The sequence below is a fragment of the Harpegnathos saltator genome, unplaced genomic scaffold (assembly GCF_003227715.2).
Source record: "Harpegnathos saltator strain DR-91 unplaced genomic scaffold, Hsal_v8.6 scaffold5, whole genome shotgun sequence".
NCBI lineage: Eukaryota > Metazoa > Arthropoda > Insecta > Hymenoptera > Formicidae > Harpegnathos > Harpegnathos saltator.
Genome location: NW_020230315.1, coordinates 477,245 through 492,684, shown reverse-complemented (window position 1 = coordinate 492,684; position 15,440 = coordinate 477,245). Strand labels below are relative to the sequence as shown.

General features: G+C 41.0%; 2 protein-coding genes across 10 annotated transcripts in view; one reads left to right on the top strand and one right to left on the bottom strand.

Moving 5' to 3' along the window:
* The first annotated feature begins 1,053 nt into the window (after window positions 1–1,053).
* On the top strand, window positions 1,054–6,317 carry LOC105182084 (xenotropic and polytropic retrovirus receptor 1). 8 transcript variants are annotated; one of them, XM_025302584.1, is made up of 12 exons: window positions 1,054–1,263; window positions 1,518–1,685; window positions 1,928–2,025; window positions 2,174–2,327; window positions 2,418–2,659; window positions 2,945–3,206; window positions 3,543–3,910; window positions 3,984–4,332; window positions 4,419–4,588; window positions 4,654–4,787; window positions 4,862–5,173; window positions 5,259–6,317. In XM_025302584.1, exons 3-11 carry the CDS (start codon window positions 1,957–1,959, stop codon window positions 5,127–5,129), a joined length of 2,016 nt encoding a protein of 671 aa, XP_025158369.1. In that variant the 5' UTR covers window positions 1,054–1,263; window positions 1,518–1,685; window positions 1,928–1,956; the 3' UTR covers window positions 5,130–5,173; window positions 5,259–6,317. The 8 variants fall into 8 exon arrangements, with proteins under 8 accessions (XP_025158369.1, XP_025158370.1, XP_011137540.1 ...); XM_025302585.1 differs by having other exon boundaries at window positions 1,054–1,186; window positions 4,862–6,317; XM_011139238.3 differs by having other exon boundaries at window positions 1,054–1,243; window positions 4,862–6,317.
* Window positions 6,318–9,149: 2,832 nt separating this feature from the next.
* Window positions 9,150–15,440, bottom strand: part of LOC105182085 (UNC93-like protein) — a 49,949-nt gene continuing 43,658 nt past the window's right edge. Inside the window, exon 5 of one of the 2 annotated variants that reach the window (XM_025302574.1) lies at window positions 9,150–14,526. In XM_025302574.1, coding sequence (XP_025158359.1) covers window positions 14,207–14,526 — 320 coding nt within the window. In that variant the 3' untranslated portion in view covers window positions 9,150–14,206. The remainder of the gene's footprint in view (window positions 14,527–15,440) is intronic. The other variant, XM_011139243.3, reaches the window with a different exon arrangement.

Here is a 15,440-nt window from a genome sequence, read left to right as displayed (position 1 = left end):
ATTTTGAATATGTCTGATTTCTGAATCTTTTTGATCCGAAGAAAAGGATTGAAAAGTATTAGTTTCCATTAAATTTTACTGCGCTAAATGCGAGACGGTCTTCTTTCACCCGAGTGCCTCACCAGGGAAATTTTTCTGGTATTCTCTGGTAAATCCCGTAAGGTCATCAGTCTTTGTAGTATATCTCGTCGGTGCATAAGGTTTTATATTACCTGTACATACATATTTTGAAACATTTTCTTTGGATATTATATCAAACGGATTTTGCGTGTTACGTAATATCCTTCGGACTACACGGACATTATTATTTTGATCAATTTGATTTCTTTGGTATTCATTGAATTATCCAGAACGCGCAACTGCCATGTTGAACGACTCAATTGTCGTGTGAAATGTTTCGATTTTCACAAATTCATATAAAATTTTTCATTTTTCACTGATTCACAGAAGTCTTTTACTTTTTATTAGTTCATGCTAGGGAAAAGATTCATGATCGCTGCCCTGAGCAACTGCAACGCTTTTCAAATCATCTATGTCGGCGCGCTTTTACTCCTCAGATTTCTGTCATTAATAACTCGATAATTATTGCGAATCTCGCAAAATGGTATGGGACTTTTATGTTTGTCTCAACCCAATCTACCCTCACACTTCGGGTTGGCAGCTAATTACCGGACACTTCGTATGATCTTCATGATATTAATCATACACAATGTCAATTCTTTTTTTTTTTTGCACATGTTAACATGTTAATTCATGTTATAAACGCGTAACAATGTGCGAGACCGTGCTTGTCAAATATGCTATTATGGTTGTAGCACGGACATAAACCGCCTAAAAATGGATGTAGCACGGACTGCCACCACATTTAGGTTTTACCTCCGAAACCTGAATGTGGATGTAGCCTCGTAGTTCCCCTCTCAAAATGGATGCAGATGGCGGCCTTTCCCAGTGCGAAAAATCGGTGTCGTCGAAAACACCGTGTTGGCCGCTCTCACGTTCCTCTCTGATATTACCTCGTCGGTGGGTATAATAACATTGTCCTAGAAGAGTCACTAGAGAGAATAACACTTGGAGCATGCTTATTTGATAACATACTTTTGAATTTTTTATAAGCCTAAACATATGACAAAACGATTCGTAGGAAACCGTCATTGTTCCTGGTTGTGTGTTAGTGATATATGAGAAAGTAAGAAGTAATTCCAGGAACATCAGCTCAATCAATAGCTCAATTAAGCTCGGAATGGTAACGCGAAGATCTATCAGGTTTTCTCTCAGGCTTATATTATATATTTTTGCTGTGGTTTTTTCATTTCAATTATTTTCATACATTATAATACATTATAATACATTATAATACATCCACATTATACCGTTATCGTTACAATTATATCATTTCTTTTATTTTCATAAAATGTATGAAAACTTTATATAACATTAAAAATTTTATCGTATACTTATTAAAATAACAGAGTTCTTAGGAAACTTTAATTTTCGTTTTAATAAAGTCCAAATTGTAGATTTAACGGAACTTTTATTATCGTTGGATATGGAGATTCTTGACAGTTGACTCACCTATAGCTGGCGAATGTCAAATAGTTTTATCTGTAGCGTGATTAAATATTTATCATTACACCAAACATCAAGGAATAAAACGTTTGATCAGCCGCCGCCGACAAAGTTCCTCGGTATATAAATGTGTTTATAACCTCATTCAAGATTTAGATCAGTTAAGGTGGAATACCCAAGTGGTTTGGCCTCCACTTGTTGTGCTATCTTGTATCTTTATATTTTATTGTATATGATCTCTCTTTTTTGTTATTTGTACCTTTGTATTCAGGAATATAACTTGTACAAAAATTACAAAAAAGTGTCATTGCAATCATCATTTCTATCTTGGATACTCATTATATTTGTACCTTTCTTTTAGATACGTGTTGCTGCAGTTTATAAGACAACATGAAGTTCGCAGAACATCTATCTGCTCATATAACGCCTGAATGGCGTAAGCAATATATTAGCTATGAGGTATGATTTAAATATACATATTTAATGTTATTCTGTGTTAATAGAATATACACATAAAATACAGAGAACTTACAATAAAACATTGATGTTTAATTGTTACTTCAGAGCTACTTTTTAAATTTTAAATGTTACTTTTTTGAATTTATAGGAGATGAAAGCAATGCTTTACACAGCAGTGGAAGAAGCACCATCGGCTGAAAGTGTGGAACCAGAAGTGATATCCCGTCATTTTGCTTCTTTTGATGAAGTTTTTTTCACATTTTGTGATCGTGAATTAAAAAAGATCAATACCTTTTATTCTGGTATGAATTCCCTGGTACTAAAATTGCTTTATAATATTTCCTGTGGGCAATTGTATTAACTATTTCTTGTTTATCATTGTTTTGTTATAGAAAAATTAGCAGAAGCTACACGCAAATATGCAGCTCTGCAAAGTGAATTGAAAACTGCATTAGAGCAACAAGGCAGTGGAAAGAACAAAGGGAAAATAAACACAAAACCGCTTTTACCCACTAGAAAACTAAGAGAGCTAAAACTTGCGTTTTCTGAGTTCTACCTTTCTCTGATCCTACTTCAGAATTATCAAAACCTGAATCACACTGGATTCCGCAAAATTCTCAAGAAACATGATAAGGTATTTGCATAAGATGGTATTACGGTGTTTCTTCTATTATTATGCTCATCAGTTACAGTTTGTGTAATTTCAGAGACCACAATTATCCTAATAATATAACTGTCATTGTATATTTCCCTTCATAATTGCAAAACAGTGGCAAGAACCAGCTGCTATGCATGCACATAAAATCCATATTTCCTCTATGACCAAGTAAAACATAGTTATTGTTTTTATAGTTTGTGTTATCTCATTGCACAATGGTCTCTAATCTGTCTATAACATATCTCTAATAATTGTTTCTAGTTACTGTCAGTTGATGCTGGTTCAAAATGGAGAGTCGAGTGCGTGGAGATTTCACACTTTTATACCTCCAAAGACATTGATAAACTGATACAGGAGACCGAGACTACAGTGACAAACGATTTGGAAGGTGGAGACCGTCAGCGTGCCATGAAGCGTCTTCGAGTGCCACCACTTGGTGAACACCAAAGTCCATGGACCACATTCAAAGTCGGCTTGTTCTCTGGTAGTTTTATTGTTCTGGCAGTTGCAGTTGTCCTTTCAGGTATTGCTAAATTATTTATATAGACAGGAATTTGTTTTGAGATAGAAAATTTCGAGATTCTCCACAAATTTTCATTTTGCGCGTATGATTTTCAGCGCGTATGTCTTAAATAATGTTTTGAGCTCAAACTTATGAGATATTAAGTCAGTATCTACGCGATCAGTACTTATTCCACCGCACGTCATAAAAATAATCAATGTTGCGAGAGGAAACGTTTGTCGTTGTTTGTCGATGTTTGTTGAGAAAAGAGTTTGCTGGAAACTTTTTCAGGTTTCTATATATCATAATTTATGACATGTTTACACAACTGTATCTTCCAAAGTTGTTTGTTTTCAGCGATCTTCCACGATGGCGGAGAAAACCTGAAAATCGCATTTAGACTGTACCGCGGCCCCTTGCTTATCATCGAATTTTTATTTCTTATTGGAGTCAATGTTTACGGCTGGAGATCTTCCGGTGTGAATCACGTCTTAATATTCGAACTGGATCCACGAAATCATCTATCTGAGCAGCATCTCATGGAATTAGCTGCTGTCCTTGGAGTCATTTGGACACTTAGTCTGTTGAGTTTTTTGTATAGCGCCAGTTTGAGCATACCGCCTTACGTAAATCCGTTAGTACTTGTCTGTATAATGGTGGTCTTCTTGATAAACCCACTCAAGATATTTCGCCACGAAGCTCGTTTATGGCTGTTGAAGATCATAGTAAGTATAATAACGTGCGCATCAATGCCTCGCTCTATGAAAAAATAGGACATGGTTCTTTCCTTTGCTTCAGATACGCGTCGTGATATCACCATTTGCATATGTCAATTTCGCCGATTTCTGGTTAGCCGATCAATTCAACAGTCTGGCAACAGCATTTGTCGATTTGTATTTTCTGATATGCTTTTACATAATGAACGGTGATTGGCACATGCAACATGACAGTACAGAATGTACGTCTGGTACGTGTTCTATTATTATTAGGTCGTTTGTTAATTGCCTGCCGGCGTGGTTTCGCTTCGCGCAATGTGTCCGTCGTTATCGAGACTCGAAAGAGGCGTTTCCGCATTTGGTGAATGCTGGAAAGTACGCAACGACTTTCTTGGTGGTCGTAACTAACACTTTATCTAATTATTATGCAGGTATGTTGTACTTGTGATAATATAAAGTATATTTTTTTTATATGATTATACATATATATATGTATATATATATATATTTTTTTTAGCATCATATACCAGTCGTTGGGAAAATGGCTGGTTGTGGTCGTGGTTGTTTAGTTGTCTGTTAAATTCTATATATTCGTACACATGGGATCTTAAGATGGACTGGGGCCTTTTAGATAAAAAAGCCGTTGAAAATCGCTTTCTGCGAGAAGAGATGGTTTACTCGGCAGCTGTAAGTAGCGCGTATACAATGTGAACAAGATATACAAAAGACTCTACGTTTCACGTGTGTTTTAGGGATTTTATTACTTCGCTATAATAGAAGATTTTATACTGCGATTTATCTGGATTGTCAGTTTCATACTCGTCGAATGGAAATACGTCTCTAGTGACTTAATGACTTCCATAGTAGCGCCTCTTGAGGTTTTCAGGTAAGATCGTCCGAACACACGCGAGAATTTTCTCATGTACGTGTACCATTTTCTCATCGTGAAACTGCTTCCAGGCGATTCGTATGGAACTTTTTCCGACTGGAGAACGAGCATTTGAATAATTGTGGCAAATTTCGAGCTGTGCGCGATATCTCGATAGCCCCGATAGAAAGTTCCGATCAAACGCAGATTCTACGTATGATGGACGAGGAGGACGGGGTAACTAACAGAGGCAAGCGTAAGGGCGGCGGTAAGAAGCAGGGTAATACGAAGGAGGAGAGGCGAATGCTACTTAAGGATGAAACCGTAGACCTCGAGGTGTCGAATGTCAGTTTGATGTAGCTCAAGATTTATACAATATTCCCTTAAATTTGCTGCAACACGTTGTGAGTATTTTGAAACATAGTACTTAGAAACGGGGAGTGATAATTCCGCGCGATTTTGCAAATGATATGCACTTCATTTCGTTAGAATATAGATAATCGTCAGAATGTCAGCTGAAGATCGTAGATTCGGAACTGTTACAGTGCCTTTTATGTTATATTCTTACATAAAACACTTTGAGATGTATTGTAATTATGGCTTTAGCCTATGAGGTGTCTCATATTTGAGACATCTAAAGTTTAACATGAAAACTCCAAGTAAGTGATTGGTAGTGCCGCGACGTTTTCACTGCGTCGTGCTTGATCTATCGTTAATCTATCATTATTTCGTGTACTTGGCGTCGCCGCACTATCGCGCCACTTGATATTTGATATTGATCACAGTGCGATATTGATACAGTTATTCTACTGTTTTCGAGTGCAGTAGAATTCGAACTGATTCGAACGACAAATGCATGTTAGTTAAGTGTTCACTTAATTAACGCATGACATTTGACAGTCAACTCGTAAATGCAACAAGTTCCAAGCACTGACCTAAAACATTTTATAGTTTGCACTGAGTCTTCCAGCATAAGAAATAGCAAATAGTAGTTTGGATAACAGCTTTACGAAATTTGTAGGCTCCGGATCTATATAGTTGCATAGTGAGATGTAATATATATATATATATATATGTATATATACATTACGAATATATATACATTATATATATATATACGAATATATATACATTATTACATAATGTGTGTGTTTCGCATGCTGTGAGAGCTTTATGAATTGTGCCGTTATTGACAAATAGCTGAATGAAAATGTTGCATTGTCTGCTGTAATAATGATCTTTTTAGCTGTATCATCACCAAATTTATTCTAAAAGACAAAAACGCCGTTATTTAAATTGTTGTAGATCAGTATACTGCATATAAATACACGTATATGAACTATACGTATATTGTATAAATGGAATATTTACGCAACATAGTGTCTAACGTTATCATGCTCATAACGTAAGTGATATTAAACATATACCAATACTAGAGGCTGTTATAAAATACTTTTTTACACATACGGTCGCGGAAATAATAATAAGTGCCCGTTTTTTTGCAATTTTCGGAACGCATCCCGACTCGATAAAAATGAGAGTCACTGCTCCGCCTACGGAGCACGCCTGCGCAGTGACTCACGACGAAAGGCGAGAAATAGAAATGTTTATGTTTTTAAAACAATACGAATTTAATTAAGAGAATTAAGCTGCATTACGATAGCTACGATTCTGTTATACATTTATATATGATTTATTATTTATGCCTGAAAAATAAGAAATTATGCTAACAAATAGCGTGAACAATATCATTAAAACGCAAGATGATAGTAAACGTTACTTTATTTGGTTTGGTATCCATATTTGCATCATAAATTTCATCCTCTCCATCTCCTTTCTTCTTCCATGTACATGCCTGTATGTCCCAAAAATTTAAAATTCGCTATAACAGCTGCTTCTGTATCTAATATCATTGCTTCTGCTATTGAAAATGGCTGTTACTGAAACAATAAATCACATATAAATGTACAACAGAATCGTAACTATCGTAATGCAGCTTAATTCTCTTAATTAAGTTCTTATTGTTTTAAAAACACAAACATGTTATTTATCTCTACCTTTTTTCGGATGTTCCCCGGAGTATAAGACTTACATCGGATGATTCTTGTCTGTTCTGTGTTCCCTCATTTCCATTTAATACTGGAGTATTCATTTCATCTGAGTCTGTATTATCATAATATGTCCCACCGCGTATATTTCATTTCTCGCCTTTCGTCACTGCGCAAGCGTGCTCCGCAGGCGGAGCAGTGACTCTCATTCCTCTCGAGTCGGGATGCGTTCCGAAAGTTGCAAAAAAACGAGCACTTATTATTATGTCCGCGACCGTACAGTATGGTTGCGATATTTATATCATGTGTGTACGATCACATCGAGTACATTGTACATTGTTCCTTATCGACAGGGACAGTAGAGATGTACATTTAACACCGAATATTTCGTATATGTTTGATTTACTAATAATATATACATCATTTGGATACTTAGCATTTCGTATATAAGACAGTATTATAGTTAGCCAACTATTTTATATGGATTGTATAAAAATAATACTCCTGTTATGATGCTAATATATGATGAAAAAATATAGGCAATGCATCTTGTACCATGATAGTTATCCGATGCGCTCTTTCAGTTGTTATAAAAAAGTTATAAAAAAAGAATACATGCTCAACGAGAAGACAAGGTAGATTTGTGTTGTAGATGGTAGCATTTTCAAAATTGTATCTAGTACCTATATACTGTTAATTTATATACAGACGTGCCACCAAATAATTACTGAACAGAATTAAGATTGCGATTGTATAAATCACGCAAGAAAATAAACTTAAAGATCGTAATAGATTACGAAATAAAATACCTCTGCAATCTTTAATATTTATTTTCTTGTATGATTTACTGAGCAGATTATATGTCGGTATAGCATTTTATGGGACCTAAGGTACGTAGAGCGTTGTTAGACTCTGTTAGGTGAAGTAGCGGAAGGTGTGTGTTTCGAGTATGCAAAATTTATTTTATTGAGAATCCAATTATGTAATCCAACATTATGCGAATGCCTATATTATTTCTCTGTCGAAATTTTGTTGAGACGAAAATATCTATTTTGTTTTTTCGTGCTTAATCATAGGACGTACTTATCTGTAGGAAATCTTTACTGTAGTAAATAGCATTAGGGTCCTAGAAATGAATTTTACATGTTAGATCTTGTATTCCAGTAATTGTGATGATTTTATATGACTGTTTTCCTATATAAATAATAGTAAAAATTGCCTACAAAACGAATTAATATGAATATTTTTATATTATATATACAGCAAAGATATAACATGTATACATATACACGCGCGTATAAATTGCTACTATGAATGCATAATTGTTCAAGTAAAGCCATGTATATAATTTTCATTATTGTAATAAATCATATATATCGCCGATCATATACGTATATTACATATCATATATATTAACTGCGTTTTAATATATATTATTATTAATAAAATGAAAGAAATATATTTAGCAGTCGAGAAAAATTGGCAACCTGATGCCACTTGTACGTTTCATTTTAGTCCTCCATTTGGATTTGTAACTTTCGTTGCAGAATAGCGAATAGGTCTTAACTCCGGTTGAGCAAATAGCGTTTACGACGGAGTTACGTAATGAGATAACGTATAATAACACCGTGCTAGTCACTTCCTCCTTTGTTCTCTTGTCCTCCGAGAACGTTGGATCGTAAAGTCGTTTCTTTGAAGATCTTCGCGTGATTTCATATTGTCTGTATCGTATAGATTATCTGCCATACCCGTTATACAAAAATTGATGAAAAATTACAATAATATTCATATTTTCAGTTGCCTAATTTTTCATTGTTTTTTTTTTCTTTTTTTAGATTGTTGCATTGTCTTTTTAGACAAATTAATTACTTACTGAATTAACAGATGTATCACACAAGTTGTATTTTAAGCTTGTATGATATCATAAATTTCGAATGAGAACTTTGTTGAATCTAATTTACTAAGAATTACCGTTTCCCTCCATAGAAGATTAGCATTTACGCGGACAAAAACTCGGTAACATCAATCGGGGACGAAGTAGGAATAAAAAAACTTTACATTATATCTTAATTGACAATTTTAATAAAATGATATTCTTACTGCTTACATATAACATTACGTGTCGGCCATAATGACATAATAATATATTATTAACTATAGCTACAATAATCTGAGGCGACGTAACAATTGTAATGATTGTAACTACGATCAGCGTGTCATCATAATGTACGATAACAATCGAACGCGATGATATAATAAGGGGGGGACAGGTGAAGATAATAATAATAATAATAATAATAATAATAATAATAATATACTGTACAATATGTTGTTTGGGGACGCGTCAACAGCAATCGGCGCGCCGGACATCTTACATCGTAGGTAAAACAACAAACTTAGCAGATACGCCGAATCCTCTTAGTTCATCTAAGGATATATGTATAATAACAACCGTGTTCGTACGTGTCCTAAAAGTGGCAAATCCGCATGATCCGTTCGTTTGCGACGGCGCGAATGCTCGGGCTTTTGCATGCTTCCTCGACGTGCACGAACGTAGTTAAATAAAAATAACAGAAAACAACGTGTATAAGACTTGCTCGATGTGTAAAGCGAGGTCCAGTTGCTCCCTTCGTTTTTGCATAGTTACGCCTACTGATTAATACTACTAATTGGGTATTTACAAATCTCAATAAGAGCAGAAAGAACGTAAACTAACGTGGATCTCTGTGTCGTCGGCTCGGAATGACGTGAAACTCTCTATACGCATTCCGCTCATAAACAATCATTTGTGTATATATATATATATATATATTTATATTGCACATAAACGCGCCGTAAATATCAGTGGGGGAAGGGAGGAGGGTTCACTGAAATCTAATATCTTTCAGTAAAGTATCTAGAAAGTCTAATCTCGCAGGCTTAAAGCTATTTGTTAGATCGTGGTCCCCAGTAAACCATGTCTTTTCCTTGAAGCATTCAAGATGCAGATATGATCTGACAAGATGGAAACACAAGGTGTCTCTGAGAATCAAAATCTCTCTGAGAACGAAACTCCCCTTTACACACACACACACACACACGCACGCACGCACACACGCACGCATACACACGCACGCAAGTTCTTGATCATTCGTCTCGTCGACGTTCGCTCACGTGTCTCGTGCCGTAAATTATAGTTGCAGTATTAACAGTGTGCAGCGATCACGAATGAATGGGATCGGAGGCTGGGTCTGATCTCAAACGAGGCTCGCCGATTTATTGTCATGCGCTTGAATTCAACACGATAAACTCTAACGCGCACACCTCCAATCACCTGCTCGTCGTTCCCTCGGCCTCCCTCGACGCTAATCCCACTCACCCGCCGCTACAACCAGATAACTTGAGCTACTTAAATCTACAATGTTCGTGATGCAACAAATAGCGGGGAGGATATATGTAAGATAGAGCTGACAGAATGCTGCAGGAGACATTCATTCTCGATATCACTACGAAAGAGGATATCCTACGTGTAATAAGGCATGTATAAAGTATGTATAATATGTGAAGGTGTGTCGTCGGCGCGTTTGCGGTAGAACACATCGCTCCCCGACACGAGCGTCTCCGATTTTGAGTCGTCGCTCGCACTTGACCTCGCATTCATGCGCAATTTTTGCAGAAGAAAAAAAAGAAAGTCCGCGCGGTATTGTCTCTGCGAAAGATACGTGAGAAAGTAATGCGCCGCATGACGGTTCCTCGCCAAAACATGACACCGGTAGAGAGAATCCTTACGTTATCTCGATAACGCGGAAAAGAATTACGTTTCTCCCGACAAAGCGTCGTGATCGCTTGATACCTGCGAACACGCGTCAAATGGGATACACGAGGAAATCATTGATTGCGACCGGTCGCGTCGTTTCACTTAGCGTGATTAATACTGATCGCCGTCGTTCGTTTCATTCCACTTTCAGGACTCCAGCGGCGAGGATATTTACCGCGATGGAGGGAGGAAGAGAGAGGGCGCGATGAGCGCGTGTAGAATTAAAAAAAGCGGCCCCGTCGAGGAACCGTAATACTTTTCGCGGCATTGAGAAAATGACGAGCGGGCAAGAGAGGAACAAGGAGAGGGAGAGAGAGGGAGAGAGAGAGAGAGAGAGAGAGAGAGAGAGAGAGAGAGAGAGAGAAAGGTTAAAAAAAGGAGAGAGAAAGCAAAGAAAAGAAAGGAGAGGACCGACGCGCGTAAAAGCGAGGTAAAAGCGAGCAAAGCGAGCGCCGTTACGCGCGGCGCGTTCCGCGTTCGTCCGGCGCGCGGCTTCCAACACACAGCGATCATTAAGGAGCCCTCCTCGCGCGCGGAGAGAGACGGCACACAGAAAATCGCGTCGCGTCGCGTCGCTCCCCGACAGGTTGCCGAGTCAGTAGTTGCCGGTGGTGGTAGTAGCGCGGGAAACGAGCAAGCAGGTGGATGGGTGTAATAAGAAGGTAACGAAATGGACGCGGCGCGGGGCCGCGTCGTTGGAAGCTGACTGGACCGTGTCGGTCGGTCGGTCGGTTGGACGGACGGACAGACGGACGGACGGATAAGTATCACCGGTATATAAATAGTCGACGCGAGGCTGAATATCCTCCTCCTACCTTTCGAGAGGAGGAGAGACGGAATTCTCGTTCGCGAGTTTCCTGTCCTCCCCGGTTTCTTGCCCGTCCCGTTCTCGTCCGCGCCACCGCGGGAAAAAGTGGTCGCAGACGCTCGTCGGGGAAACGCTCGCTCGCTCCTTCTTCGTCGCTCGCTAACGCGACGCGAGGACTTCGTCGGTGCTTTATCGTCGCATGCCTCGGTGAACGTCAGATAAGCGCGATGATGAAGAGGAACAAAGCGGTTGCATGTATCAGATTGATTTGCTTCGACGGCATTTTCGGCTAATGTGATCGTCTTGAAATCGGCGATACAACATAGTAAAAGCGGCGGGCATTTGTTCCGATGGACATTCTCATACTCATGCACAAGCTGATAGCATCGCAGCATCGATTAAGGACGACTCTCTCTCTGCCATTCCACGGAATTACACAGTTTATGAGAAAACAGAGTTATTTTTAACAGTTGCTCTCTCTCTCTCTCTCTCTCTCTCTCTCTCTCTCTCTCTGTGCGCGCGCGCGCGCTCATAATTGCACAGCGGGATGCCCGATGGAAATTAATAAGCTGGAGTATTAATCGGAATATTTGTACGGAATTCCTCTAACCTCGCCGCTCTGCGATATAAATAACGAGTTTTTAATATTCTCACGTACCGACAATCCTTTTATAAATAAACGTGCAACAAGATATATACGCTTCAGTAGAATACGATCGTGATATTCGTTCCAAGTTATATCGACTTAAAAAAAGAGTGACCACATAAGAACGATGAATCGAAAAATTCCATTTACGTTTCCCTACAATCTCACGCGTTTTAATGTCGATCAGAGAGACGAGAGACGCTCTATCGGTACACGGCGACTCGCAATGGATTTTGCTAGGATCGTATCCTTAAGCTTATGTCGTAGACTCTTGAGCTACCGTATAGGTAGGACGGAACGTTGTATCCAAGCGGATTACGGTGTGTTTCTAGTAACTTGATATGTTTCTTACACCTTTTCCTCTTCCTCCGGTCTCTAAAGGGCAAGCGATAAGGTCCCCGCAGAAAATAGGTCGAGCGGTAGAAATCGGCAGAGTTTCGCTCCGCGAGGTTTTCAATCTCCCAGTTTCAGATACACGAATCCCTCGACTTTTTCAGTTGGTTAGTATTTTTTCTTTAAAAAGGCAACGTGATTCGACGAATGGCAAAAAAAGAAAAAGAAAAAGTTTACTCTTCATTCTTGCGAGAAAAATAATCTGTTTAATCCGGCAATCGCAAAATAAATTTGCCGTTATGAAGCGAGAGGAAAGAATGTCCAAAAGACGTTCCAATGAATCATGACTTGAATCTCCGACGATCAGACGGGATTCAGCCTCGCTTTCTGAATGAACCTCCGTCTATTCCTTTTAGTTCGCCTTTTCTTTGCAGGTAGAATACTGTTACAGACCAACACTCACGCCCCACGTGCTGTCCGCGTAGATTCCGCGCACGAAAAATGCGAGGGAATCTCGCTGCGCCGACGTGACCGATAAACGACATTCATTATTTGTTCGAGCGCCGTTCATTGACGTAAGCGCGGGCGACTGGGTTTCTTTCTTCTCATATTTTTCTTCTCCATTTTCTTTTTTTTTTGAGAGCAGAGTATTGTGTAAATTCAAATACGACCAATTTTCGTCGACTCTTATGCCGATTCGCATTACTTACGGATTGCAGACACGAGTCGTGTGTATTTTTATTTAAACACGATGCACACAGTGGTCTTTGCAAATTGCTGTTGACTAAGTAGCCCTCGCAGTAGAAAAGTTTGTGGGCGATCAATTAGCAAAGACCGCTGAACGCATCAAACTGGCACCGGTGTGTCCCGGCGTGTCCCTTTGTGTCTGCAAAATAAAAGGCGCCGAAGCGACTAATGGGACGCGCTCTCAGAAGTAGAATGTAAATGCTGAAATTTCAAGATTTCACGATCGAGAAGCCGATGCAGAGCTCCAGCGATCATCGACGCGTAAAACCCTCGACACCGTTCCGCAATCCGCAAGAAGTACGTTCGCTCTTCACGACGGCGAATAACGATTGCCGTTTCCGGCGCCGTCGTGAACACTATTCGACAATATCCTGCGCGTAATAAATACCATGCGAACTCGAAAGAAGTTAATGCACTGTCTGCGTATGATACTGCGCACTCAATCGCGAACATCGCCGTCGCGATCGGGATGGTTCCCGTGCACGTGTCTCGCTGCGATTCGAAGACCTCGAGCTACGGCGGCAGAAATCCCACACTCGCGGTAACACGAGAAAGACCTCTGCGACGCGTTCCTTAGCACCACACAAGCGTAGATCGGCGTTATTCTTCATCGACTCGTTCCGCTCCCGTCGAGCAGGAGAAGAAAGCCCGGGTTGCCGACACACCTGACGCGTTTCCTCGCGAAGAAGCGTCCGCGTGGCGGAGCCTAGCGACGCCAGGCGCTTCCACTTCATCGTGGAAGATACACGTACACGAGTCACAGCCCGCGAGAGCCTTGGTCGTGCCTGCCTTGGACCTCCGCGACGCGAATCCTCTTTCTCTCTCTTTCTCGTGCGCACGACTCCACGTCGTCTCGGATGCGTCGTGATGGTGCGCGTTCCCCTCACATCGTGGTCCTCGTCGACAGGGAATCGCGACGGGTAGAGCTGATCCCGCGGTCGGGAATGATGGGGTGGGAGGTGGAGGAAGAGTTCATCGGATTGGCGATTTCCCCGTCGACGAGACGGACGGTCGTGATGCGAAGATGAGGAGGAACGACCATGTCGTCGACGTGGTCGCTCACAAGTGGGTGATGATGATCTCGTCGTCGAGGTCGTCCTTCTCGTCGTCGGTCTCCTCTGGCTGATTCGCCTCGGCCTGGGCGGCCTTCGGGTCCTCGGCGATTGCCTTGAGCCGCCGTTGCTTGCGCCTGTGCAGCAGCTCGACCACGATGTAGCCCATTGTGCCGGTGATCAGCACCGTCAGCATCACGTACAGCTTCATACGGGCGCAGAGGTGCGTGCTGTACGCGTAGGCGATCACGAAGCCGGCGCTCTCCCACAGCCTGTAGTTGGAGAAGGCCGCCTCCTTGTTGCGCCTGAAGAGCGTGCCATAGAGTCCTGCGAAGATACACCGAGTCGATCAGACATTATCACACGGCAGACCGGAGAAAACAAGTGAATCTGGTCAAGGTAATTTGGAAAGGCATCCAAGAGTACCACCAACTAGGAAAGGACTTTTCACGGTCGTTACGGTTACAATTGACTCCACACAGTCTTGTCTCTCATGCAACAATCGCGGAAGTACAAAGTTGCTTAATACTACTTAATCCGAGTCTCTCATCTCAGGGGAGCGACAACCTGTCCGCCACCTGCGAATGTTCAATTCGCCGCTGCTCACAGCAATGACCCGGGGAAAGATACAGACGATTGGCAGGTTGTTTTGCTTCATACGTCTTATATCGTCTTTAGACCTCGCACGTTTTTCATCCAAATTGTGACTTTAGCCGAGCGAGATTGCTCTTCCAGTGTTAATGAATATGTGCGTGTCGAGGAGAAACATCCGGCGCGTGCATTAACGAGGCGGTATCGGAGGCACGAGAAGGTGTTTTACAGCGTAGCCGAGCGTTACGAAAGTCAGGAGCTCGTTAGGAAATCACGCTGCTAGCTCACGTCGAGAGATATCTCGTTTGTTGCGGGTCGACTTGGCAGGTGCTCTTATCGAAATCGCGGTAATCGTATGCGACGACGCGTGTGGGTGCATCCAGATACCACGTGCGTGCATCGAGGTCGGCCGTGCCGGCGCTTTATGCTCGTCGCCGCGGTTCGTCCGGCGACGGCATTAACGAGTTCGCGGATGCCGCGTGCGCTTGGATCGAAATCCTTGACCTGACTCTCGTTAGATGCGCCTTCGGAGAGTGCATAATGACGGTAATGATAGCGCACCACCACCGACGAGAGACCGGGTCCGTTCGCGACCGGCTCGCGCGTTAGAAAAGTAAAAGGTCCGCAAAGAGACGGGAAGTTCGCGGGAG

Coding starts and splice junctions, on each gene's coding strand:
- LOC105182084 (XM_025302585.1), top strand. CDS start 1,957: ATGAAGTTCGCAGAACATCTATCTGCTCATATAACGCCTGAATGGCGT. Junction 2,328..2,417: donor GATCAATACCTTTTATTCTG/GTATGAATTCCC, acceptor GTTTTGTTATAG/AAAAATTAGCAGAAGCTACA. Junction 4,788..4,861: donor GCGCCTCTTGAGGTTTTCAG/GTAAGATCGTCC, acceptor AACTGCTTCCAG/GCGATTCGTATGGAACTTTT.